Source organism: Semicossyphus pulcher, unplaced genomic scaffold, assembly GCF_022749685.1.
Source record: "Semicossyphus pulcher isolate SPU_LCO1_2020_fin unplaced genomic scaffold, fSemPul1.0.p SCAF_6, whole genome shotgun sequence".
Taxonomy (NCBI): domain Eukaryota; kingdom Metazoa; phylum Chordata; class Actinopteri; order Labriformes; family Labridae; genus Semicossyphus; species Semicossyphus pulcher.
Window position 1 is genome coordinate 29,136,638 of NW_027211737.1, and position 27,694 is coordinate 29,164,331.

General features: G+C 41.4%; 2 protein-coding genes across 2 annotated transcripts in view; one reads left to right on the forward strand and one right to left on the reverse strand.

The window, feature by feature from the left end:
- Positions 1 to 9,420, reverse strand: part of LOC138609865 (breakpoint cluster region protein) — a 37,620-nt gene extending 28,200 nt beyond the window's left edge. Inside the window, exon 1 of the mRNA XM_069682535.1 lies at positions 7,406 to 9,420. Within this exon, the coding sequence (XP_069538636.1) occupies positions 7,406 to 8,765 (1,360 nt within the window). The 5' untranslated portion in view covers positions 8,766 to 9,420. The remainder of the gene's footprint in view (positions 1 to 7,405) is intronic.
- Positions 9,421 to 11,370: 1,950 nt separating this feature from the next.
- On the forward strand, positions 11,371 to 26,152 carry ift81 (intraflagellar transport 81 homolog). The gene is made up of 18 exons (XM_069683184.1): positions 11,371 to 11,598; positions 11,708 to 11,811; positions 11,926 to 12,106; positions 12,206 to 12,295; positions 12,443 to 12,508; positions 12,812 to 12,922; positions 13,951 to 14,035; positions 14,578 to 14,741; positions 14,834 to 14,929; positions 16,491 to 16,637; positions 20,028 to 20,177; positions 20,947 to 21,075; positions 23,381 to 23,470; positions 24,342 to 24,428; positions 24,568 to 24,639; positions 24,801 to 24,886; positions 25,172 to 25,217; positions 25,328 to 26,152. The coding sequence occupies exons 1-18, from the start codon at positions 11,455 to 11,457 to the stop codon at positions 25,508 to 25,510; spliced, it is 2,031 nt and encodes a 676-aa protein (XP_069539285.1). The 5' UTR covers positions 11,371 to 11,454; the 3' UTR covers positions 25,511 to 26,152.
- Positions 26,153 to 27,694: the final 1,542 nt, after the last annotated feature.

The window sequence follows — 27,694 nt, forward strand, 5'->3', positions numbered from 1 at the left end:
GAGGAGAATCCATTTGCTGGAGCCATAAAGTGGTGCTAAGCTTTTAACAACATCTCACTTTGGCATCTTCTGCTGCTTTTTTTTCCCCCAAAGGTGTAACTTTCTCTCCAGATCTATACAGCCACCAGAGAGGCGACGGAAAGGCTGTCCTTCATTCTACCTTTTTTGCTCTATGATAAATTATAGATCTCATTTCCAGCATTTCTGAGGTGGATCAATGACGGCATTTGCTGCGTGGTGTTAATTTTCAGGAGCCTAAAATCAGCTGACTCTTTGTGTGGATGGTCAATATGTTCACAGTGGGGAGCTCTAAGTGGGCTCTGGTTCTGTCTCTATCTTTTTCAGAGCATTGCAGGCAGCAGTTTGTCCCCTTTGAGCTGTTAAAACACACCGATCAGTGATCAGTCAATGCGCCGAGCTGGGCAGCACAGTGCCTCTGCCCGGTTGTGAAATGGGGGGATTATGGATGCTTCTATTCTAGGTCCAGCTCTTTCTGTAATGAATCAATAGTCCTATTCACTCTTTGTTCGGTATTTTTGGGAATCGCCGGTTAATTCTGCCCTTCAGTCGATTGGAACTGATATTCTATCTGTGCAGCTCAAGCTTAAGATTATTTTTTTGGCTTTTACATGAGGTGAGACAGGAAATGTGGGGAGTAGAGAGTGGGGGTTGACATGCACCAAACGGATCGGCAGGCCGGGAGTCGAACCTGCGATCAGCGCGTCAGTGTGCCTCTGCATATGGGGCGCCTGCTCTACCAACTGAGCTAAACCAGCGCCCCCTCCGTTGCAGCTCTTAACTTGTTCACACTCTTAGTTTAGCATGTTGCTAACATTTGCTAATACTACCTAACACAAAGTAAAGCTGAGACTGATGGAAATGTCTTTAGTGATGGAGGCATTTACTCATAGGCTAAATCGTTAAACAAATACAAATGTTGGTGCCAGATGAAAAGTCACGGGAACATCGTAATTAAATAAAAAACATCTTGAACGGGACACAAATGCTTGCACTAAATTTCATGGCAATCAGTCTGACAGTTGCTGAGACATTCCTCTTAAAAACCAACCTCATGACCTCAGGTCACCATGCTCAGAAGCATTCATCCTCTGGGGAACACACGTCTGTAAACCAACATTTTGGCTGAGACAGTTCTCTTTGAACTGAAAGGGTGGATTATCAGACCCACCAACAGACTGACATTATCATCCAGTCCGTCCCAAATCCAAGAAGATTACTCGCATGATGTAGCTTAAGTGTAATTTAAGACTTGACAAAGCCTCAACAGAGCCACAGAACATTAAACAAACAGGCCTCACAGGCTGTTGTGCTCCCTGCGAGTCGTAAATTGATGGAATGCCCCTTTACATATGCTGTAAGTGAGGCATATGTTTTTGAAACGCCGACACCAGTTGTGTGTTTTGGCAAAAATGTTAGCCAACACATCGTCATTACAGCGTGAGCCATCTGAAGTGTCTGCTGGGTGGGGAGGCCCTCGAAACCACGGGGGCCGGTGGAGGCGGTGAGGCCCACCAACACTCGCCTCTGATCTGTCGCGGGGGCAGTCTAAAATTAGTGCCAGTCATTGAGCAGTGTCGGTCAGAACTGGGCCGCCCAGCCCAGCACACCTACTAATCAGCGCGTGTTGAAATAGCTCAGGGTGGTCAGGCTACTGCGTGTAATGTGCTGCCTAACGGAGAGAATCAAAGTGCAATAATTGTTCCAGTCTGTGAAAACAAACATAGACAATGGTGCACACGCACGGACTGGTTACACACAGATCAGGTCTGATGACGCAGAAGGGAAGAAAAGAACTTGTAATGTGGTGCAGGAGTCATTAAGTCATAGCTGGAAGTTTTATTAGGGAATTATTTTGTTCTTGCTTGAATTTATAAACCTAAAAGTCATACAGGAGCGTGACCTTCACAGTCTTACCTTTGTGCTTTGTAGCACAAACACAGCTGCTGACTCGGCTTATTATGGGCAGACGATGAACACACAAGAAATGTCATCAGACATAAAAAATGACAGTGACCTCCAGGTATAATCAAATATTCATTTGCATGTCTGAATAGAATTAAATATTAGTGAACAGACCTCAACTAATGTGCTTCGGTGCACTTGGCCTGGTCATAATCTGCCTGGTAACAGCAGACACTTGGACTTAAAGTCGCCAAAAAAAAATACAGAAAATCAATTTCTTCGTATTCTTATATCAAAATTCGATCATTTTTTCTTCTGGTAAAACTAAATTTCACGCGTGCTTACGTAAGTTAGCACCAAACAATTTCAACCAATCAATCTGCAACATTTAGCCGCAGAGCACCAAGAACGCTCGGTCAGTTAGCTAGCTACTGCGCTGTGGAGAACGTCGGTCTACGCCCACTTCTCAACGATCAAATCAAATCCCTCTAATGATATGTCCCGCCTGCACGTCCTGTTTCACTTGGAAATACGTTACGATACGGAAGCTAGATACTCTCGAAATGCTGTTTCAGCTCGACTTTAACACGTAGCTTGAAGCTAACTGTGTGAGTGGAATTAACTAAATCATCAATTAGAAACCATTTGTTTCACTTCGCTGACTTGAAAAAGTTTTAAAAGTTTTAAAAAGTAGCTACAGCTCTTGGAGTGCTTTATTAAGTGTGAGAAAATGTCCCCTGATGATGTCATCAAGGTTACGTGGGCTTAGACCCAACAAATTTTAAATAGAAAATGTGTGTTATTAATCGGGAACACGGAGTTTGAGTAGACCTTTTATTTTGTCAGGCTGTAAAATCAGAGAGAGTGACCCCTGGTTATGTCATAGTGATGTCAGCAAGGTGTTCCTGGCTCGAGCTTGGAGAAATCAGGCTTCTAAAAGGACAACTTTCGGGCATCAGTGAGGATCTAACGGCAGAAACTACTGAGGTGCATTATTGGAAATGCAGGACGCTGGCTTTTTGGAGTGGGACCTTTAGTCTCAGGCTCTGCTGCTTTAATCTGTCTCGGGGGTTAATGTTGTGACGTTCGCGAACGATCCAATTCTTTTGAACGGCTCTTTTGTGCGAACGACGGGAACCGAGTCGTAGGCGAGAGCCGTTCTTTTTATAGTTACAGCCCAAATTTCACTGCTTGCCCTCGATCCACTCCCCTTTACGCAGAATTACCACATGAAGCTTTTTTTGTTGACATCTCTGTAGTCATACAGAGTTGCATCATAAATGATTGGCAAATCAATGACGTTGATTAATTGTTCCCACATTATTCTGCTGTTTCTCTCTCACCTCGAAAGAACGCCTCTCGGAAAGGAACGGAGCCATAAGATCTGGCTCCCGTCAAAGAGCCTTAATTCTTAACAATATCAGGTGTGTTTCCTTATTATACCGAAGTGCAACTATAAATAACTCGACCACCCCTTTAATGGCCGAATACAGGTAATTGGATGTGTTTAAATTCCCTCATGTTAAAGTGCTCTCCTCTCATTCATTCTGACAGCCCCGCCTGACTCCACCAGAGAACATTTAGTCTCTGACCAGTGACACAACAAGCTCCATGGGTCAGTCAGTAGTGAGAGAGGTGAACTCATACAACACTTAACATTTCATTAGCCGTTTCCCCCCACACCCCACAAGCAGCTGAGACATTCCATAAACACTTGGCCTGCCAGCCAGCAGCACAGAGGGCCCTTTGAGAGGGACCAGGGAGGGGAGCTGAGACTGCAGGACCGGAGGGCTGAGGCTTAGCACGAGGGAGGATCACCGAGCCGGGGGAGGCCCGCAGGCTCATAAACATGCCAAACATTTTTTTTCTATTAAGGTTTTTCTATGGAAACCTTAGTTTAAGGATGTGGATGGAAGAGCTAACAGGAATACGTATTGTGAGAGGCCGTGCATAGTTTCTAAACAAATGTTTACTTCAGTTTTCTCATATGGAGGAACAAAAAGGCTATTCATGGCTTTTACTGCAAGAGCAGCTGGCGATGCCTGGCCTGGTGTACTGATGGCCTGCCAGCTTTTGACCACTTTACCTCGTACACTGCACAGAAGAACAGGTGTCTTACTTACACACACACACACACTCACAGGGGCAAACTTTGCCGCCCTCGAGAGCTGCCAGTACTTCCTCCTGTAGGCCTACATTTACTCTCGGAAAGGGTGAGGCTGAATTCTTCCACTTCCTTGACCACTAAACCTCAGATGTTGGTATCCAGGTACAATGATAGGCCTGTCTGGGGCTTCCTCGGGGGACCTAAAATATTCACGAGTCTGCAATTAACCGGGAGTGTAGACGAGCACCCGGTGCGACTCTTGCTGAGGCAGCAAGTCGGGGCCGACCCTGCACCGAGGTAAAGACATTCAGACGGACTTCATCACCTTTCAGACAGACCCTAATGTGACATCAATCCAAGTGAGACCCGTCTGCCTTCAAAATCGGTTTAATATCCTGTCAGAGGCAGGCTCAGCTGAATGACGATCCTGATTTTGTACAGTGATTATGATTAAACTAATGGAGATTTATTATGTCCCTTTTGGCCAGCCTCTTCCTCTGCACCCTCTCACTGTAATACATTAACTATGAGACACTCAGACTCTTCCTCAGCCACCGCAGAAAGCTGTGGCCACGAGCATGTCAGTGTCATGATGATAATTAATTATGGCAAAATAGAGCCATCAGAGAGTTGGCCTCCTTTAATGCCCACAGCTAATCAGCAGCTCTATTCACAGCCAGGCTTGACAATTGGCCTACATAACCGCAAACCAGGAGACAACACTTATTCTTCTATTCGGAGAAAAAAAAGTCCCCGGAGATGTGTCGCTTTTAGTCACACTGAGATTTCACACAGTGATGCAGCCGAGTGTGCAGCAGGACAGTTATGGGTTTGTTTGTAGGCGTTTCTAATAGTAAGTCAGTCTTTTTTTTCCCAGGCCGAGACAGACCGCCACCGTGCCAGACGCTAAGACACTGTCACAACAGCAGCAGGGACCACGTCAGATCTCTGCTGCAGTGATCACAGATTCCATGACAGAGTGAGAACATGACCTGCTGACATGTGTCTTTTACTCAAACAGTTGCTCAACGCTTAGCAAAGCAGAGCACAAAGAGTCTTTACAACTGTGAGATTAAATCAGATTTATTAGGCAGATTTAATAGATTTGAGTAAATGCTTTATAACAAATACAACAAAGAAACGTTCCAAAAGCTCCATAAAATTCTCTCACCACAACAAAGAGCATTTTATTGGAAAAGCTCGCCTCAAACCGGCTCCCTGCCCGAGGCCCTAATCCAGCAACGTGCACAATAATGTTGTTACAGCATCAGAAAATAAATCCAGACTTGTGGTAATCCACAAAGCAAGGTCCACATGGGGCAGCTGCGCCATTATGTCAACAACAAGTGTCCTCAGGGCGCAAGCAGCACCTCGTCAGGCCCTGCAGCACGGTACATTTAAGCAGACTGTGTCACACTGGACAGGGTGCATTAAAAGGGGGAACTCTGCAGATTTCACATGTGAGGGGGCCGTTTGCTGGCCACGAGAAGTAGGCGACTACTCGGCTGTGTAATGAGCAAAAACGTCGGAAATAAGTGTTTAAAAATCGAGGTCCACTAACTATCTCACAGCCTCCATCTCAATGACAACTTTAAGTTAACTTATTTGTAAAAATGCATCATGTCTTAATAGAAAAATCCCCCTATACATTCATCAGAGCGCTTAAAATCTGGGGGTACAAAGTGTGAAAGATGTAGGCACTCCCGAAGTAAAGGAACCGTGATAGGGGCTGCATTTTGGAAATTAAGGATCACCTGGTTTTCTTTCTCAAGCCTCCAAACTTCGGGGATGAGCAACAATAAAGTACTGAAGCTCGTCTTGTGTTTTACGAGCTGTTACTCAATAATGTTTTATGGTTTAAAGAAACAGAAACTTCGTGTGCTTCTGCCCACTTCTTTGTTTTCTGCTGAACAAACAGAAGAAGAGAGTGTGAAAAACAAAACGTCCTGACAATAGCTCCGCTGTACTGAGCGGCAAATCGCAGTTGGAAATTGATTTGGACCGTCAGTCATCCGAGCATCATGCTAGCTTTCGCTTCACGCCGATTATATCACAGACTATCTGCTTGTTTGTCACATGCTTTGTGTCAAAGAGCTTTGGACTGGATCACCTTATATAACAACACACTATTCTGCTCATCTGCTTAATCTCACCCACAGTGGATAACACTCCTTTTTGGGCAGAAGCAGACAGTCTCCCAGCTCCAATCCTAATACATGCACTGTATCCCAATCCCTCTTTGGCCCCAGCCAGCAACAATATGTGTCCTCGTGTGTCACTTCATTTGACAAACGTTCCGGCAAAGGAAAACTCACTCCCGCTTCTCCTTCTGTCCTTGGCCTTACAAAGTTGCCCGGACCCCTCTCCTTATCCCACTTAACATTGTTATATTGTTAACATGTCAATACTCGTGCTCAATGAGCGATTCTCCTATTGTGTTCACACATAACAACAGGAAACACTGATGGCAGGCGCTTTGATTGGAAGCCGCATGACACACTTTAAGCTCCTCGATCCTCTTTTTTGAGTGAGTTGTCAGGGCTTTTTCCTACCCGCCTCCTGTAACAAAGAGCCTCCCTAAATTTATCACGCTAGACAAACCCCTTTAAGTTAATTACTCCGCACCAAGGACAACAACACTGATGTGTGCTGACACGAAAACACTCAGGGTGGACAGGGCCGAGAGACTGGGAAAGCCTGGGGGCAGCCACTGTCTCGGGCAGAGCATCTCTGGGAGAGTGCTGCAGCACTCACTGGGCAAAGAGCAGAAGGGGACAAAAAGAGAGGACAGGCCTGCTTACAAAGGGGAAAGAAAACACAACTGAAAGAACTGCACAGTGAAACACCAGTGTATCTAAAGGCCACCCTGTAAACCCTATCCTAGCAGATTTACTTTTCACACGCAGGTGAAAAGCTGCTCAGCCTTTGGGGCTACTCATGCTTAACTGGAATAGCTTTACATTCCTGACACACTTAATATGCATAAAGTGCACGAGGAGATAAAATTATATTCTCATTAACAGCACGAGAATGAATTTTGATTAACTGTATCACACGGCCTACTTTTTTGTAGGCCACTTTATATCATAATAAAGCTCCGGTTTCCTCAAGTAAATCCAGAAAGAAATTAAAGCTTTGTGTTCAGTTAATGAAGTCATTGGATTTCTTCTAAAAGATTGCAGGTGCATTTGTCAAAATTAGTGACTTATGGGGATCAAAAGCAGCCTGGGTAAGCACAGACGTCTGCAGACAGTGATTAGAGGGGCCTATAATGTGTTATCATGTGTAAACATTAGGCAACGTTCCTCTTTTTAATCCTGAAAATTAAAAGGCTTGTGGAGCGTCTTTATTGTGCAGTGTGTCTTGCAGACCTACCCAGATCTCCTTGAATACTGTTGTCCTGAGAAGTCCTGCTGGATGTTGTGGAATCCCCATCGCTGGGCCAGATCTGGCCTGTTTTCCGGACCCCAATAATGGCGGCCTCGGACACCATCACCTGCTGCTTCAGACGGTTCTGAGACAGGGATGTGGGTGGGCTGCTGCTGTCAAAGGATTGCTGCGAGTGCTGGGAGGGTGAGCGGCTTTTGTTCCTATACATCTGATAGGTGGTGGGGCTGGGGGACACGTGGCTGGACTGGCCCGAGGAGAAGTCCTCCTCACTGGAAGTTAAGTTTTCGTTGGAGCTGCAGTCTGGCGTGTAGCCTCCTCCTACATCATCAAAGCTTCCGGGAGAGTAGGAGCGTCTGGGCCAGGTGAGGTGTGCATCCTCCTCGATGCTGTGGTCCTTAATGTGGATGACTCGAGTGTCCCCGTCAGCCATCATTCCCCCCACATAGACACTGGTGTAAGGCTGGCACTCTGCTGGTTGCCGCTCAGACTTTCCCCCCGTGGATCGGATCACACTGTCTTTCAGGAAGTGAGGGTTGACCTCGACATCATCACATGACCCGTTGTAGCTACAGTTCCCCTCAATGGATCTTCCTCTGTGAACAGTTTTGCTGATGTCCCCCGTGGCGGCTGACAGGTTCCCTGGAAGGGAGTGCGGGGACCTCTTACGCTCCATCTGCATGGCCTGACTTCCCAGGGTGCTGATCTTGTCCGACACCTCCTTGTTGTTGACTTTGACCAGCCCTCGCTCGTGATGGTACTCCATGTTCGCATAGAAAGGTTTCTCCTGGCCACCCATTACAGACAACCCTCTGCAATCTCCAGCTGTGTGACTGTTTGCTCTCCGGATGCGCTCAAAGTTGGATCTGAGAGCTGCCACTGAGCCTGTGCCCAGTGGGAAATCGTGAATCTCAGACTCCTGGCGAACTGGTGATATCCCACCTTTATGTGTGGCTGGGGATACACCATCCACCTCTCCTTCTGGATGTGGTTTACATCTTAATGACCTGTCAGGCCTTCTCAGCTGCTGCTCCTCCACTGGGGTCTCATCAGTGGGGGACTTTTGGCAGTCCCCGCCACTGGGCACATCTCCATCACTCACCTTAGGAGTCTTTTTAAATCCCCATCGCTGCCCATCATAGGACTTCTTCTCTTTTGCAAGGAGAGTCTGCAAGTAGATCATCCGAAAGCGCTCTTTGTTTACTTCCTTCTCCAAGTGCCTGATAGACGTCTTGCATTTGTCCAGCTCTTGTTCAATGTTCCCCATTGAGCTCAGCTCCATGCAAGGGGGGTCAGACTCGGGGAACTGGGCTCTCCATGCCTCCACAAACCCCACCGGCTCGACCATTGTTATTACTCTGAAAAACTAATAATCAATCGAAACTAACAACACAAACATGCATTTCTAAAGCATGAACGAGACTTAACTGCTTACAACTGAAAGCTCCCATAGTGCTATAGTATAGAAGTGTCCACAGAAATAAGTATTCACTTCTCAGGAAAGAAAACCTGTTAAGTTTACAGTCTTTACTCACAAACTCAAGATAAAATCCTTCAGAGGCAAAATCCGTGGTCAACTCCTTTTGACATAACCCAAGAAAGATGATGTTTATCCTTATTCTCGCTCTTGATCCTTTCTTGATCTCGTCTATTCTCTGGAGATCCTCTGTCTTCCTCTGTGTGTGGTGTCAGACTGACTCGCAGCTCTCTGGTGTTTTGGCTCTTCGTCAGCGGTGTCAGCAGAAAGAGGAGGGGCTACACGGATGTGATTTAGGCTTACACTCCGAATACAGAAAAAAATAAATAATCAAAATGTTGTTTCTGATCCAAAACAGTTTCCAGGTAAAGCTGATTACGACAAGAGCACAATTTCCTTCCCGAGAAAATGTTGAAAAAACGTTAGGACAAATGCGATCAGGGAGATAAACTGACACTTTTAAGCCAAAGAAACGTCTCACCGCGTGATGAACGAAACGTTGATGTCCAGAAAGGTGTTGTCTTGAGGTTGTTACAGTCCCGTACTGAGAAATACAACGAGGTCCCGATTTTCAAAACAACTGTCCTTTGTTCGTGGCTCTTGAAATTTGAATTTGACCACATATTCTTGAAATTTACCACATATTCAACTTAAGATGTAAATTAGACATGTCTCTTTCTGAAACAGAACACTTGTCTTTTCAGTTCGGGTTTTAACACTCTGGGTAATCCTACCAAAGTTCATGTGTTGCAACCTGATGCCGTACCTTGTGAAAACATCGCCACCTGACGGTTCAAAAGTTCAGACTTGTTCTTCTTCTTCTTCTTTTAGTTTAATGGCGGGTTGCAACCATTACGTCTTAGGCGCATACCGCCACCTACTGTACCGGAGTATGTAGCATGGAAGTTGTCTGAGAATTACTTTACATCAGATAAATTGTTTTATAATAATAATTCTTTAAAAATAATTATAACCTTAAATATTAATATAACTGCTATAGAATCAACACAGCACACCGCTCTTGCTGGTCTTACTTCCTGAACCCATTGTAAGCCTAAAATGACAGCCATCATTTCTGCTGTATAAACTGACATCTAATCAGGTATTCTTTTCCCTATTCTAACTTTTATTAAGGGTATATAAATTCCTATGCCAATTTGATCTTTTTCATCTTTAGACCCATCTGTATAAATAATTTATATTATTTATATATATATATATTATTGATTTATTTTATTTATTTATATATATTATATTATATTTTTATAATATAATATTTATAATAATATTTGTTTCTTAAGTACTGGCTTGCTAGATAACCTTTCTCCCACTCTTTCCATGCTCTCTTTAAATCTTTTATATTTAGGTCTATTTTCGGTCGAGGGAACAACCAGGAGGGAACATTGCTGACTGGGGTAGGAGAGTTAAAATTTCAGACTGACAGAGGGCTGCGTTCACGTACAAAGTGGTGCATCTGCTCAATAAATTGTAACCTTTCCTATGCAGGGAAAGCAGCATTTCCACATTTTCGTATTAACTGTACAAGTTAACGTTTCTCGACTTAAATGCCATTGTAGGCATCGTGCTTTTAACCTCGCATTCAAGGTGAAGAGTAAATCTATTAATTACACAATAAGTAAGTGATTTTATATTATCTTTAAATGTTATAATTCAGTGAATCTCATCATGTAAGTGCCATTTGACTATTTAATTACGTTATTGTGTAAAACAGGGTTATTATGGTTAATGAAAACTAAAACTAGCAGTGAAAAAAATATTTCGTAAACCTAAAACAAAAACAAAAAACTACAATGAACAATGCAACACGAACTAAAACTAAATGAAATTGCAGGTAATACTAATGAAAATCATATTTGATACCATGCATTCTTTCATCCTACCATTTTCAGCTTCTTTAAATCAGGGCGTTATTATCTTAATACCTGAAAAACTAAACTAACACGAAAACTAAATAAAAAAGTTAACTAAACCAAGTCAATTCCTGAAAATAAAAATAAAATTAAAACTACTTATGAACTAAAACTAAACTGAAATCAAAAACCAAAATGAAAGACTACATAAAAATAAAAACTAGTGAAAATCTAAAACTATAATAACTCTAACAACATTTTTTTGTCTCTGATGTTTTTCATCAATTTTATTCTCTTGTATCTGTTGAACTAAGCGATAAGCAATATGCGCACACTTCGAGCAACATAACTCTCTTAAAGATACGTCAAAGCTACTTCCTGTTAGCAACTAAAGCCTTCTTGGTTTCCATGGGGCTCTTGACAACAACAGCAGCTCTCCTGTTCGCTTACTAGCAAGTTGGCGAATTTTCAAGGCGAACCAACAGATCTAATAGACATTCGCCTTTATAATCATAATTGTAATACGTGTTTTTTCTAGCGTCACCCGCAAGTCGAATGAAACGGTTTGTTCACAGGTTGGATTGGCTGTTAGACGACGACATAGGCTAACGTGTTAGCAAAACGTTAGTTAGCTAATAAGGCAAAGAAGACTCATTCACATACAACAAGCAAGGATAATATCATTAAACATGAGTGAACAGCTAAAATTCATCGTTGAACAACTTAACAAAGACCCGTTCAAGAAAAACTTTAACCTCATCACATTTGACTCCCTCGAACCGATGCAGCTGCTGCAGATTTTAAATGATGTCCTGGCTGAAATAGATCCAAAGGTGGGCCACTAGCATCAAAGACTGTACAAACTTCATGTTGTATATTCTCAGCCTGTAAAGGGGAATTGTTTAATTAATTAGACTACTTTAATGCTATTCTTTTCTTTAGCAAGCTATAGACATCCGTGAGGAAATGCCTGAACAGACAATAAAGAGAATGTGTTCTCTACTGGGTATGCTGAAATACAAACCTCCTGGCAACCTCTCTGATGTGTAAGTAATTATACTCGACTATACTTTTAAAAGCCCACACCTCATTTAGTGAAGCACTTGTTTATGACTTGTCTTACCGATATTTTCATTATATGCTGTCCTTCTTTAATGCAGGAGCAGTTTTAGACAAGGTTTGGTGACTGGCAGTAAGCCCGTGGTTCACCCTATCCTCCACTGGCTGCTACAGAAGGTCCCTGAACTGAAGAAAAGGGCTTATTTGGCTCGTTTTCTAGTCAAACTGGATGTGCCTGCAGAGTTTCTGCAGGATGATGTTATCAATGACACGTATCACCAGGTTGTTAATATTTTAAAGATACATATTTAATTGCCTAGTTTTTTAAATTGATTATGTTCTAAAAGGCTAAATAGGCTTTGCATGAATGTGTGTTTTCAGTATGAAGAGCTGGTGGAAGGGTTTAAGACATATCACAGGGAGTGTGAGCAGCTGAGGACTTCAGGCTTTTCCACAGCAGAAATTAGAAAGGTATAAATGACTTAATGACCCCTTGCAATTACTGTGTTTACATTCCATTTTATCTATAATGTGAAAATAATAAACCCTCTGATATAAATTAATATCATAAGCTAAAATATTTCCTTTTGAGCTTAAGTATTTCCTCTCCAACAACAGGACATTAGTGCGATGGAGGAGGAGAAAGACCAACTAATCAAACGTGTGGAGAGGCTGAAGAAGAGGGTAAGGCAGACTGTTCCAAGAGGCCCCATCAGTCCTCTAATGCTTGGATGGCTTTAGGCCTCACTGAGGAATGAAAACATGACCCCAGACATATATTATCAGCTTCTCGTTCAGACCTGACAGGGATCTGACAAGCTGTAAGGCTGTCTTAACAAGGCTGTGAAGTAATGAGGTGCTGATTTAATGGCTCTCACTTGTTTGCCCTGCCAAAAGGTGAAAGCTGACTCTGTTAGAGGTGCTTGGTTATTTCTGCTGACCATGTGACAGCCGGCTGTCTGACATCATCATGTTCATCTCCACTAGGTGGAGTCAGTGTCCAACCATCAACGGATGCTGGAACAGGCGAGGCAGCTGCGAGTGGAGAAAGAGAGAGAGGAGTCACTGAGTCATCAGAAGCAAGAACAGAAGAACCAAGTAAATGCACATTCACAATTACATATCCAGAGAAAGAGCCGTCTCAGGTGTTCTAGCTGTCTCAGTATTTATGCTTACTGTTATTCCCTAGACATTTTCAACACCTCACTCTCTAAGATCCTTGAGTCCTTCTTTCTTTTTGATAGGCCTGAAACAATCCGCCAAATAATCCAATAGTCCGTCAAGAGAAAAATATAAGCTGTTATTCTTTTGATAGTTGTTAAATTCTTAAAGCACAAACAGTGAAAAAATGCCAAAACATTTTAGTTTCAAATGAGAGGATTTGATTGTTTTTTCTACTGTTGGTCAGACTAAACAAGACGTTTGTTTCTGAAATGTTCTGGTTCTTAGTTTCATATAATAAGAAAGAAAACACCCTCAGGACAAAACAAGCAACTTACAAATGTGATTTTGAAGACGGGAAAACATGATGTGTTCTATTTTTATATTTTATTTACCAACAGTCGATTATGTTTTTACATTCCAAACATGAACTTTAAATGTTAGTCAAGGTGGTAATACAGTAATCATTATTTATTATTATTAGTTTATTTGTCAGGGACAATGCAAAGACATTGTGACAGGTTACAGTAACATGAGACATATGTATTGCATATAGGGTTTCTAGCCGAGGCTAATTTGCAACCCCTGTCCCTGGTTAGGCATTTCTACTAAAAGGTCAGTACAAGTCATCTTTAACTAGAGCACATACTTAAGTTGCATTCTCATACGTTATAATGTATTTAAGCTTTTAAAAATTACACACAAAAAAATAAAAATAGAAAATACACCGTACAATCATTTTAAAAGTTGCACATATAGAACGTGTGTTTAAAGTGTCTGTGTGCATATCTGTTCACAATTACGGTTTTGAAATAAGAATAATTTTTGCCTTCGGAAATAATCAAGACGATTAATCACTGAGTAAATGAGTCACTAATAGCGGCTGGACTGTTGAACGAACTTATTATTAGCGGGCGCTGATGCTCCTACATCACCTGTATTAGTAATCATGTCTGTGTGTTCAGCTGTTCCAGGCTGAGCAGAGACTGCAGAGATCCAAGCAGCAGTTGAAGGATTTGCGACAGGCTGCGGCAGATGCCAACCCAGAGAGTGAGTCCGCATGTCCGTGCTGCTGTCTCTGCAGGACACAGCTGGATGGGAAGTTCAAGGACAAAGCAGATCATTAGGGGGTCTCTCAGCTAATAGGCTTTCATCTGTTGAGACCCTCTAATTGTACAGATCTTTGAAGTGCAATAATAGAGCTTATGTGATGTTGAAATTAACTTCTTTTGTTCTCATCTGGTATTGGCTTCTTCAGCCCGAGGAGAGATTTACACATTTGCAGTTCTTAAAATGACCCGCTCAGTGCAGGCTTACAGCGGCACAATTAAAGTCACTTATCACAAATACAATGTGCAAGAGAGAGCTTTGAATTTTAATCAGGTTCTAATCATCTTTGTAAGTTTCAACAGCATTTTAAAGACAGTTTCAGTATCCGTAAGTTATTAGTGGTGTTCTTTTAACTATCTGAATGGATTTGCATGTATAAGTGATATTCAGTGTTTCCTAAGTAATCAGAGCTGCTGAAAGCCTGATAGGGATTCAGACGCATTAAGCCTAAAACGCTTAATTAAATTCTCTGTCTCTTTCAGGCTTAATGAAGAGGCTTGAAGAGGAGATCAAAATCAACTCCTACATGGTCTCTGAGAAACTACCCAAAGAGCTGGAGGGTATGAGGCGCACGGTGCAGTACTTGCAGAAAATAGCTTCAGAGCCAGCCATGGGCCAGGCTGATCTCCAGGAGCTGGAGGACAAGGTCAGGACCAGGATATGGTGATACGTCTGCATACCTGTATGAAATGCAAAATCCTGATGTTTCAGTCTCTGAATATTCAATCATTTCCACAGATCAAAGGAGCTGATTCTCAGATCAACCAGCTGATTGAGAAGAGGATGATGAGGAACGACCCCATGGATGACAAACTGACTCTGAACAGGCAACAGGTCTGGACTTTATTTGATGTCTTTGAATCTTTCATCTTTTTGTCTGATTCGTGTTGTGGTAACTGGGCGCTGTGGGTGCTGACCCTGATGTTGTGTGATGTTAAAGGTGCCCTGTGGAGTTAACTTGTAAACAAACAAAGTTCTGTTTAGATTAAGTGTTACTAACCAAAACACAATGTGTGTCTTTGAGCTCTAACAAATGTTTTGAATGCATTTCCTTCCTCATAAAACAATTGAAAAGAGGATTTATTTAAGTATTTGAAATCATTGTCATCGTCGTCATTGTTTACATTTATGTGAACTTACAAAGCGTCTCCTTCCTCCCTGCCTTTGTTTGCACATTGCATCACATGTTCCATGTTACATGTGTAAGGTAAACAAAACAGGGACAGACTCAAAACAAACAAGGGAAGCTTTAAGGATGAAGGGCCTTGCTAAAGATCATCTTCCTGTGAGGGAGGGATGCTTGTGTGCTTGTAGAAGACAGAAAATATGATTAAATGGTACAAAACTGTAAATATATAATATGTGTACTGTTTAGTGCCAACGAAGACCTTGTGGTTAAAGTAGTTAACTATAACTCTATGGTACTTAAACAGCATTTTATGTCCTTTTTATGCAGATCAAATCTTTTATTCAATGAAAACAGTTTTGTTTTTTTAAACTCTTTGCTCAAATGTAAATTGAAATAATCTAAAAACCTGTAGAGATGTTTTGATTTGTCCAAAAAACCTATTTATAATAGAATAATTTTGTGATTAATTATTGGGATTGTTTCTCATTTTGAACAGTTCACATCTAATCTTTGTACCTCACTGAGAAATTTAAAATTTACTCTTTAAGTAATCAAATATTTTTAACTTTCAAACTTTAACTGATGAATCGTTGCATACTGCACCGACAAGGACAATTTCAGTATATGTGCTTGCAGTGAAATGCACTACCTTCAAAGCTGTGATGTCACAAACTCAGCGTAAAGCCAGATTTAATGCTTAATGCTTCACCAGTTGATTGGGAAAACAGCCTTCTGGTGTCCAAGAGTAAAACTCAAACACCAACGTAAAGTAAGAATCAGCAAACCACATTTTTGAGTATAAGGGTTTTTTTTAAGAGCTGCATGGTGGTGCTGAGGTTAGCGCTGTTACCTCACAGCGGGAAGGTTCCTTTTTTGAGTCCCAGTTCGGACAAAAAGGGCCCAATGTGTGAAGCTTGCATGTTGTCCTCGTGCATGCGTGGGTTCCCCCCAGATGCTGCGGCTTCCTCCCACAGTCGACAGTTAGGTTAATTGGTGACTCTGAATTGTCCGTAGGTGTGAGTGTAAGCATGAAAGGTTGTCTGTCAGTCCAGGGTGTACCCCGCCTCTTGCCCAATGACAGCTGGGATAGGCTCCAGCCCCCTGCAGCCGATACGCGGTATAGATAAATGGATGGATTGATGGAAGGATGGGGGCTTTAAAGATTTTGTTTTAATGCAAAGCTTTACTGGCTTACCCTTTTTCACAGTCACTAAGCACAAGTACTTTCCTCATGTGTGTATATCCAATGTATCTGGACATTTGCAGGCCTCCATCATCATTCGAAAGAAGGAGTCGAAGGCAGAGGAGCTTCAGGAAGCAAGGGAGGAGCTGGCCGCAGCAGAAAGGGAGCTGAGGCAGAGGAACAGCCAGGCACAAGGCCCGGATGGGGAAGAGGTTATCCGGGGTGATGAGGTACTCTGTCGAAAGTGTTTCTCACAGTCACAACATCACGCAATCTATATATCAGCAAATTTCTGTGTTGTGATCTTATTAGCTGGACGTCTCACTTTCTTTCTGAGACTGCCGCTAGCCAACAAGAGAAAACGTTCATGCAAGATATTCTTCTTTGTGCCCGAAGTCCCCGCTAACATCAGGAACTGAAACTCAACTTTATCTAAGTGCACACCAGTAGATTTGCAAACCACAGAAAACACAAGAGGCTATTTCTGCTCTTATCCAAACACAGACAGGCTCACTGTCTAATGTTACTTATCCCTTTTCACTTACTCTCCCCCACATTCCCATGCAGGGCCATAAATAGAACACAACAGAGAATATCCAGAACAAGGAACTGTGCACGACAAAGTGCCTAAAAGTTTGCCTTTCCCCCGAGTCTTTAGTGTAATCAATCTCCTAATTTAAGTCAGCTGGACATATTCTTTGGACTTGGGACAAAACCTTTGTCTTTATTTATTTCCCATGACGGGGATGTACGCCCCCTTTAGACACATGGCATGGGCTACTCTGGGCTGTCATGTTGAAATGCATGCTGCCTTTAAAAATTTCTGTTTTAGCAGAGGGACGCTGGTAGATAGGTATTTTGCTGCAACCGTATGCACTGTGCGGATGAGTATTTTTATAGCCTGGTGTTTGACGCACATCGATGTCAATGAGGCAGCCGAGGCAGAAGAGTCGCAGCATGTCACAAATTGCGACAGATCTTTTTCTCCTCCTCCCCTTTTGTCCTGCTGGGCTGCCAACACTCAGTGTGCATGGGGCACGTGGGATTTGTTCCATTGATGCTGACCCTGACCTCTGCCCTGCCTGTGTGGGGTGAAAAAAATGTAATTAATTTCCTCCTCTGTAATCTCAATCGCAAACATTCCAATTTTAAAAGTAGCTTCAATACATTATTGCTTAAATACTTTGAGACATAAAGAGAATTATTTAAAATAAGTATTGACATCCTTTTCTGGCCTCCACACTGCATCTCATGGTTTCTACTAATTAGTTGCTGAGAGGGTCAGGTTTTTGCAGCAGAAGCAAAACTTTTTATTATCGTTATTTTAACGATTCAGGCACAAACGACAGAGGAAGTGAAATATACTTCCCACATGTTTAATCTTCTGTGTTGAATGACAGAAGCTCACATGTATTTAGTTTTTTGTTAGAATTAGTTCTATATGCAATATTGATTTAACAATACTATTGCAATATATAAAATATATAGACATTTCCTGTTTTGCATTTCACAACAGATTTCAAAGCCAAGAAATGAAAAATACACGTGTATATAAAAACATGGCAACGGCCAAAAGATACACATGATAATGTTACATGAACTCAGTAACAGTAATGCTAAATGAAAACAATAATGCTAAATAACATTAAAATATAAAAAAACATGTATGTAAATAAAAAAGTATTAAATCAAATACATGAAAAAATATATACTTAAGGTACATACACATGTATTGATGCAGCCCCAGATATAAGCAGGATTGGAAAGAGTAAAAATACCACTTCCCTTGATCATCATTAATTATACCAATTTATTACAATTAATTTGACTGACTGGCATACCTTTAAATCCGACTGAAAGCATAAGAGGGAGCTGTTTGGAGAGACAAAGAGGGCCCTTAAGACTATACATGAATGAAGTTAATGGAAAATGTTTTGTCAAACACAGCTTATCACACTCCTCCGTAGTTTCAGGCCATCAGCCACGGTGGAGATGATCACTTTATCAGAGGTATTTTCCATTCTGCTGGTTACGTGTCATCACATGCCACCCACCAACTGCAGGGTCTCTGTGAGAGGGATGACTACATCTGCGCATCATTGGTTGGCCGGTTACATGAACCCACTTTGTCACCCAGCCTCATCACACTAGTTAAATTAAGTCCAACTGCAGTCAAGTGACTGAATTACTCTAGTAATCTTTACTGGCTTTTAGCTTTAAGTTTTATTAAAAGGGATACTCTGCTACTGCACACTGTGTTCTATACATAGTTATTTGGAGTATCTGCTGCGCCATTCATGTTTCTATTGACTGTAAGTGTGAATGCCCTGTATGTCTGAGACAAGTGGTGTTTTGACTGTGCTGTCGGCCAGTTTTACAGCAGTTGTTTCTCTGTCAGGAACACTATGCAGTATTATTCTGCTGTGCTAATTCCTCTCTCAGCCATGTCTGCCCTTGATGTCCCAAAATATACAAAGAATAAATGTACACACATACCCATCCGCACTCACACAAACTCACTCACGCACACACGAAGCCTCGTGGATCCCCAAAGGACATGAAGCACATTCTATTATTTCTGGGGCTGTTCTCCCGTGTCCATGTTCATTTATAGCTGCTCTTCATTGTGGAGGAGTTTCATTGTGTCCCAGCAGACAGTCGGGGTGGGGAGTGACTGAATCCACTAGAAGCAGTGCTTCTGCCAGATGAAGCTGTTTGCTGTACATAGCTGGCTGTGAATCTGAAAGGATCGAGTGACTGTTCCAGATCATGGCATGGCCCGCTGTCACTGCTGTTCTCTAATCCCTTCCCTCCCCTGGCTCAACCCTTTGTCTTCTCCTGTGGCCTTTCATAGCATCTCAGCTGTGCTGGACACTGGTTGTCAAGTTTAAACTGTACATTTATGCCTCTTGCATATCTAAAGAAGCATTTACGTATTCTTGTTAATAGCAAGGAGACTAACTTTGATTTCAATAAGCCAACATTAAACATGCTGCTTGGTTAGGTTTGCTTTAGAGCTGCTATAATAGATACTTTTATATTAACAATGAATCAATTGACTACATGTATGCACAGAATAACCTACAGATAATTGTCAGCTTCAACTTTACAAAGCATTTTAGCTTCTTTCAGCCTGTTTTGTTTTTGCCACCTGAAACTTTTCTGTCTTCGCTTCAGAATAACTGTTCTCTTTATTATATATTAGTGTTGTGTGATGAGATGAGCATTTAGCAGCTTCAGAGCCAAATATTTTTCTCAGGAGATGGTGGAGACCAAACCTGAGCCTGAGAGTAAATATTGGACTTACATTTGTCAGGTCACAACTTGAAAGGAATCCTAATATTCCCGTGTAACTTCTGAATGTGTAAATACAGCACTAACTGTTTGCTAACCACTTCGGGATACATATGTAAACTCAGCTAAATATATGCCTTTGTTTTGTTATAAGAATAAGAAAACCTTTACTGATCCCACGATGGGGAAATTTACAGAGTGACAGTTTACAACTGGCTAATGCAGGTTTGAAGTCATTTAAAAGCCAGAGCAAAGAAACTACAGAATTTTAGCTTTGTTGAAGAAGCAAAAGTTGAAAAGTTTCTTTCTTTCTTTTTTCTCCACAGCTGAAACGTGTGGTGGTGAAATTGCGCAGCAAGGGAACAGTGTACAAGAAGAAACGTCAGGAAATGGCTGAGCTCATCGCAGAATATGGCGTCCTGCAGCGTACGGAGGAGATTCTCAAGCAGAGACACGAGACTGTCCAACAGAAACTGGTAACAATCATACGAGCGCTTTTTAAACGTTCATGTAAGACAAATATACTGAACAAATATGTACGTTACTAATTTGAAATCCTTTTTGATGCTACAGTACGACCCAGAAAGAGTATCAGAAATGTTGCAGTGATCATGAGTAATCATAAGTGCTCTTAAAGCCCTCTGTTCCCCCTTGCACTAATACTGAATCCGATCCACCCCTCCCCCTGAACTCATGCTGCCATTCCAAATTTGCTGTTTTCACTTGATCTCCCCATTCACACCATCTGTGTTAGCAGAGAAGTGATAGAAGCTTCCTGGAAATGGCTTCACGCCTGTCTGTGGTTCCAGCACCTGACCTGTTGATAAACTGTCTGACGCAGACTGAGCTGCTATTTCTGATGTCTGCATTCCACACTAGGACTTGTAAAAGCAATGAAAGTTTTCCTTCTCATCACATGTTAAGCTGGCGATGTGTTTGTTCTTTATGTGTGAGCTGGATTAATCAGCACAGCAGTAGTTCATGCATGCTTTAATCAGAGAGAGAAAGTCAAATGACTGAGGTGATGAGGAAGTGGCTCTGCTACTGAACCAGAAAGTAGCTGTCCTCGTGTCACCTGTATTGTAACACATTAAAAAATGTTTTTAAGCAGTTCCCAAAGTGTTTCATGTCACAGCATCAGTAGATAACCTCAGCTTTATGTGGAGCCAGAGTGCGTCTTGTTGAATGTCCCATTTGTTCCAATGTATGAATGAGTTACCATGTGTGTCTGTTGTGTTTTTCAAGCAAACTTTGGAAGCGGAGAAGGGCATCTCTGGCTACAGTAACACTCAGGAGGAACTGGAGAGAGTGTCGGCCATCAAGAGTGAGCTGGATGAGAAGAAGGGCCGCACACTGGATGACATGTCTGAAATGGTAACATTGCCAAATCCACCTAAAACATCCAAATTACTGTAGGTTAGAAAACAAGTATAAACACTAACCGGAGGCAGATTGTGTCCACATACTTGGCCAAAAAAAACTGATTCTGATTCTAAACCTGAAGAACCAAGTCTGAAATGTGTACCTTATTTTTATAGTACTGCCCTCCTGATCAGGAAAAAGAGACTTGAGATTCTTCCATTTATAAAGACTACAAAATAATCTGGTTCACAGCAGCACAACAGTGAAACGAAAATAGCGAGTTTTAAAAGCTACTTTAATCTGCTCAGTCCTCTTCTTGTGAGTTCTTGTTCCCCACACACCGACACCTCTGCTGTAACTGCACATAGCTGCTTCTCCCTCCCCGCCTCTTTCTGTTCTCTCTCCCTATATGTGTCTGCTCTGCTGATAACACAACTCATGTTTGAATTCTTCACCCATATCTCACAGCAGCACGTGAAGGAGGCTAGTTGTTGCGTTGCATGTCGTAACGATCAAAACAGACGAAATGACACAGAGCGCCTTTCTCAAACCGGACGCACCCCACTCGCACTCTGTCGCAGAGTGAACTCTGTTTGATGTCACATTCACAGCTGAATGGAGCATCCTTCGTTAAGGATTAAACACCAAGCTTTTAGATGAACTCCCCTCACTCCGGCAGAGACAGGAAATGTGTGTAACTATGATTTCATGTCATACAAATAATAAAAGCTACTTAAATACCAGTGAGGAAGAGTCATATACGGATATATAAGGAAAACACTTCCCAAGCTTCCTTGGGACTTGGTGACTTAGTGAGTTTTTACAACCGTCCCTGTTAATATAAAATACTCGTATTGTTTCTAGACAAGCAAATGGTTAATTAGATCCTGAATTAACTTTTGGACGTGAACGTTAGTATATTATTTAATGTTTATCTTATTTAAAGCTGTTTCGTTTGTACAGGTAATAACACAGAACTTAAATTTCCGCCTCACATAACACAGCATTGCACCTAGTCAGTAAGTCAGCATCTGTGCAGGCTCGCTGGCGGAGGGTTTAACAACCCAATCCTACTCCACACTGAGAGGTTTGGGACCACACTCCATGTGGAAGACCCTTTATGCGAGTGCACAAAGGAAGTGGAAGTGTGTGAGGAGAGGGTGCAGAGAGTGGTTTGAGAAAGACCCAAACACTACACAGGTGCACTTAAAATCTTTTAAAACACACTAAGAAGGTCCACATTTAACAGTAGCTGTCACACCTCAATTGACAGGAGGGACGTACCAGCAGACGTCTCTCTGTGTCCAGTAAGTTTGTGGATCATGCAAACAGCTTCATCAGTCATATTGTAGATGACGATCATGGACACATATAAAAGAGATATGATAGAATTAGTCGCAACATGGAGGAAAGGAAAATTTAATGTGTGGTCGATTTGAGGAAGCTTGTTATAAACTCATGTAATGCATATACATTGCATGTAATTTGTAAGGGTATAATAGAGCAGCAACAAGATACAAAGTCATGGGGCTTTAAAGGGGCTTACAACACAGTCTAAGTAATGAAATACAAAACATCTTCATTGTTACGACTTAAGCTCATGAACTCGCCCACGTTGGAAGAATGATCAATATCTGTACTTCAGTTTCAGGGTCCTGGTATTGTGCATGCACTGTCGCACAGCCACGTCTTACTGGAACACTTGAATAGCACAGAGCCATCGTCATAGTTATAAGTAACACCTGTGCTATCCCCGCTTTGACAAGTGAGAATGTCGGCTGTGAAAGAGAGCTATAACCACATGGCGTTTGGTGTGAAACTCGTAAACATAACTCCTATCCACTTCAGTTTTTGGAGAAGTCTAAATGAGTAAGGGGGAAACACCTATGGGGATGTGCAGGGCGTTTTATTTATAACATTTGATTTAAAGTTGATGCATTCTCTGCAAATAAGCATTTATTTTCATTGCTCTTTTTATTTGTCAAATACAAGGTACATAGTTGACATTATCCCAGCTTAACTCACAGCCTCTATCTTTTTTTCATTAACCTGATATCCTTTTGACGGTGCCTAGAGGGCAGCAATTGTAGCTGATTAGGCCAAGATCAAAACTGTAGTGAGTTTGTTGATTAGTTTGGCAGCTTGTATGTCATTAGAGTTATCTGCAAACTCCTACTCGTAGAATCAAACATATAAGACCTGCTACCTGGCACGTGGATTGCTGTTTTCCTTTTTATTTACATTGCATTATTTGTAAAGTTCATGTTGTTTTTTTAAGTTTTAATAAAGTGTGTGCTTTTGGCTTCATTTTTTACAGGTGAAGAAATTAAACTTAATGATAGTGGAGAAGAAGTCAGCTCTAGCGCCAATCATAAAAGAACTGAGGTCGCTGAGACAAGGGTGTCAGGTGAGCATCTCAGCAGAACATGGCATACATCTATAACCAGAAATCCTTACAACTTATCAATACATGTTTGTAACAAGAACTGATACCTTTCTACAATTACATAATGATCTTTAACAGGCCTGACAAAACATTAATATCCCATTTTCACACACAACTTGGGAATGAAATAATCCAGAAAAGAAGTTGGTACAGATGTTTGAATTGTTCTCAACACGGCCTGTGGGTCACTAACTTAATATAAAAGGAATATAACTAATACATACCTAACTGCTATAATAAACACAATATAAATGATATTGTATGAGTGTATGGCAGGGCAAAATAAACCTTTCATTCATCACAAATGACTAAAATTGTATCTACAAAGCCAAAACACAAACATGATTTTTTTCAAGAATCTGTCCAAAGTTAAAAAAACAAATGGTGGGATCTTTGCTAAGTGACTGCATCCAGTTAGGGTTAACTTGTATTGTATTTTTGTGTCATTCAGAGGGTCCATTAAGAATAATTTACGTAGTCTATAAATAAAACGCACAATAGGAAAGCCCCCCACATCGCTGAGCTAAAGCAGAGGATTAGATTTTCCTACACGTGTTCCCAGAATCGCTCTTCCATTTTACTGGGTAATGTCTGCTAATGAAGAGCTGCAACAGGAAGACATAAATAGACTGTGTAAGAGCCTAGTGTAAGTTTAACTGCTAAAATCCCAGCTGTGATGCTATGTTGATGCGAAACAGCGCTGAGAGTGTGACAGCGGTTTTGATAAGAGTGTATTCTATGTATTTGTCACAACTCTTACACAGCCTACAGCATTCTAAATCGTCTGTCGCTCAGTTCCTGTGCATGACCGTTTGACTTCCCATCTTCCCAGGAGCTAAGCCAGGAACATGAGCAGAAGAAGGAGCAATATGAGAGTTGTACTGCCGGTTTGGAGAGCAACAGATCTAAACTGGAGCAGGTATCGTTATTATCCGACTCTAATGGAACATAGTCGACCATTTAAACATGTTTATATACGTTTATACAGTGTATTGTTGTTTAATATCTTATGCCCTTAATCTAGCATCTTACAGTATGTCTTTGTTTTTTATTCACAGGAAGTGAAAGCATTGAGAGAGGAGACAGCACAGGAGGAAAATAGATATCATTATATCAACTCCATGTCAGAGGCAAGTTTATAAGAACTATATATAAATGTAAAGTTATAATTCATACTCATTGACTTGCTGGGACTCGGCAGGAGAGAAACTAATGTTGCAGCATTTTGCATGAGACCTGCCCCCTCTCACTCACTGAGACAATAAACTCGATCTGGCTCTGTCCTTTACAGATCATTGAGATGCAAATACAGCGGGCAGCTGAAGAGATGAAGGCTTATGTGTCCTCTGATCCGCAAGAGAGGAAGAAGGCCATCAGGTGAGCGTGCGGAGCCGGGCCAGCAAGCTGTTTGCAAGACAAATACCCTTTTTACCTCAAGGAGCTCTTATTACAGCCCAGTCAGTTACACTGCTGTCAGTTTGTTCCACCGTACAGCACAGGGAGATGTCAGAAACTCACGACCACACCTTGTGATAGCAAAAAGTACTGTATTTGCTGATGCACCACGCCTTTATTTAAAAACACTGAGTCAGATCAACATGTGAATGCCTTGAATTTTAATTGTATCCTGCCTATTATAATTATATGCTGCCTTCTTTGTAGGGAAGTGTACATGAAGAACATTTCAGAACAGGAGTTGCTTGGCAAGGTGAGAAAGTGTGACTTTGTTCTGTCAGGAACATTGTCTGAGGACAGACACGGAGGACAAGAAGTCATGCTGGATTCTCACTAATCACCCTTTTCCTTTTTGGCCTTTAGAAGCTACGTGAGAAGCAGAAGATCGTGAGGGAGGGCCACGCTGCCAACATGGAGCAGATGACAATGTGGCGGGACTTGGAGCAGCTGATGGAGTGCAAGAGACAGTGCTTCATAAGAGCTCAGAGCCAGGCATCAATCGGTCAAGTCATCCAGGAGGGAGGAGAGGATAGGCTGGTGCTGTGAGGACACGTCTTGGCAGGGTCATCTATGGGTCACTTACAGCACATGCAGCACACAGAGTTCATATTTAATTCCTGCAATATATCTACATTTTTTTTACAATATAGTTGTTATATTTCATCTGGTATTTGACACTATTGTACTTAAAAAAAAACAGGTATGAAGTCAGTTATTTTTCATGGTTTATATTTCCCTCCATTTTCTGTGTCACTTGATAGTTTATCTTCTTAATTCAGACCAGTACGATCTTGGTGAGGACGCAGTTTAAGATCATTTTAACAACTTGAAGAACACGTATAACCAGAGGCGTTACAGGGCTCAGGTTTTCTCTCTTATTAGCCCCTGGAGACTTCATTTTGCCACATCTTTAAGAATACTTGTTCATTCAGAGTGTTGAAAGATAACAGCGTACAAAGTGCTGCACTTAGGATGGAGCTGCTGTCACCTATTTTTGGCAATGACTGCCATGACCTTGGCCAGGGTGTCCAGCCAATTTTGGAACTCTCTGGGACCACCCTTTGCTTTGGACAGGGCGGATGACAAAGTCTCTGTATTCTGCTTGTTTCTATAACATAAGCTATTTTCATATGGTAGTTCCTCATTTCAATATTTGACTTTATATTATTATATCTTAAGATATTAAGTTGTCTGGATATCTATTAAAACATATTCTTGAAATATTTTGACTAATGTTTTATTATAATTGTCATCTATAAGGAAACTGTTAAAGTATTTCATTCATAAAGTTGTAATTAATGATTAGTAAATGTATTTAAATGTTGTGAGGTGAGCATAATGTTATAGAAAGCACAATTTATTTATGAAGTACACAGATTTAAAGCCTTATGTTTGCTGTTTTAAACTAGACTTTTACAAATTATTATTTTGCCTTTATATCGTTTAATAAATAAAGTTCAATTACTTTTTTAACAGCGTCTGTGCCACACGCTTCTGCCCACAGAGACGACGGTTCAAGCGCCTCATGTTGTTCCCAACAAATGTCTTAGTGGATTTTTCAGAGTGCCACCCTCCCTCCCACAGAAACTTAATCTGCTGCTGACAGCCGATGTTGTTGGCTCTTGTGCCAAACAGATCAAGTGCATTGTAAATGGCAGCTTGATATCCAACTGGGCAGTGCCATGTTATTATTGTTACAGCAACTTGTGCTTCTCTGGGCTTTGTTAAGATGTGTTAACAGACGTTGCTCGCCAGTCCTGTAAAACATCTGACGATGATACACCCTAAGGAACACAGTGAGGAATGGGGGCTTGACCCAGTGCCCTCACACCTCTTTCCACGGATTGGCGGCCTTTACAATTGGTATGCAGATGTAGTTGATTAATTAGGCACAGTCTGCCTTTATGCCTAGCAAATAAAAAAAGTATTTTGTATTCATGAAGAGACGTTTTGTGTCGAAGTGCTTCCCAGTTTTTGTCTTTAGCCACTGTAAATCCTTTGTCAAACAGCTCGTGACATGCCTGAGACATTGATCTGTGGCTGGTCTTTTTGTTCTCTACTCTGAGCTTAACTCATCCCTGCCAAAGGGAATACATGGGGATGCTAGTCAAGTGTAAATGAGGTAGTAATACAATAAGACAAGGGGCTTCTGTTATGGGATGCCTGCCTTTAGTCTGAGGGAATTGTGTAAAGTTGATTCTGAATCTGTACAAACAGGTTGTAAGCTTGCGAAAACCAACAATGGTTTCTATGTGGAAGAGGTGACTTGTACTTCTCTTTGAATTACATCTTAGTTTATTGGAACACTTGTTAAATAGAATTAATTTACAGAAGTGAGGAGGAAAGAAAAGGACAGCGCATCATCATTTAAAAAAATAAAATATAATGGGGAAGGTGTGGAAGCCTATTTCTGCTTATGTGGTGAACAAAAGCTCCTGCAAGTTGTTATTATGTCAGTCTCTCAAAATAATAAGTTAGTACTGCAAAATAATGATTTAATACCGCATTTAGAAACGTATTATTACATTCTTTTAAGATACCAAGAAAGTTTCTCAATATTGTGAAAAAGAAAATTAATATACAATTATTATTTATGAATACCAATTCATTATGTTGGTAATGCTTAATTTCCATTATTTAGGTATACTGGGTCATTATTTTGACAGAGTTTCTCACTATTCGGGCTTTCCTAAACACAGTCACATATTGGCTGTGTCACAAACAATCTAC

Coding starts and splice junctions, on each gene's coding strand:
- ift81 (XM_069683184.1), top strand. CDS start 11,455: ATGAGTGAACAGCTAAAATTCATCGTTGAACAACTTAACAAAGACCCG. Junction 12,296..12,442: donor CCACAGCAGAAATTAGAAAG/GTATAAATGACT, acceptor CTCCAACAACAG/GACATTAGTGCGATGGAGGA. Junction 24,640..24,800: donor ATATCAACTCCATGTCAGAG/GCAAGTTTATAA, acceptor TGTCCTTTACAG/ATCATTGAGATGCAAATACA.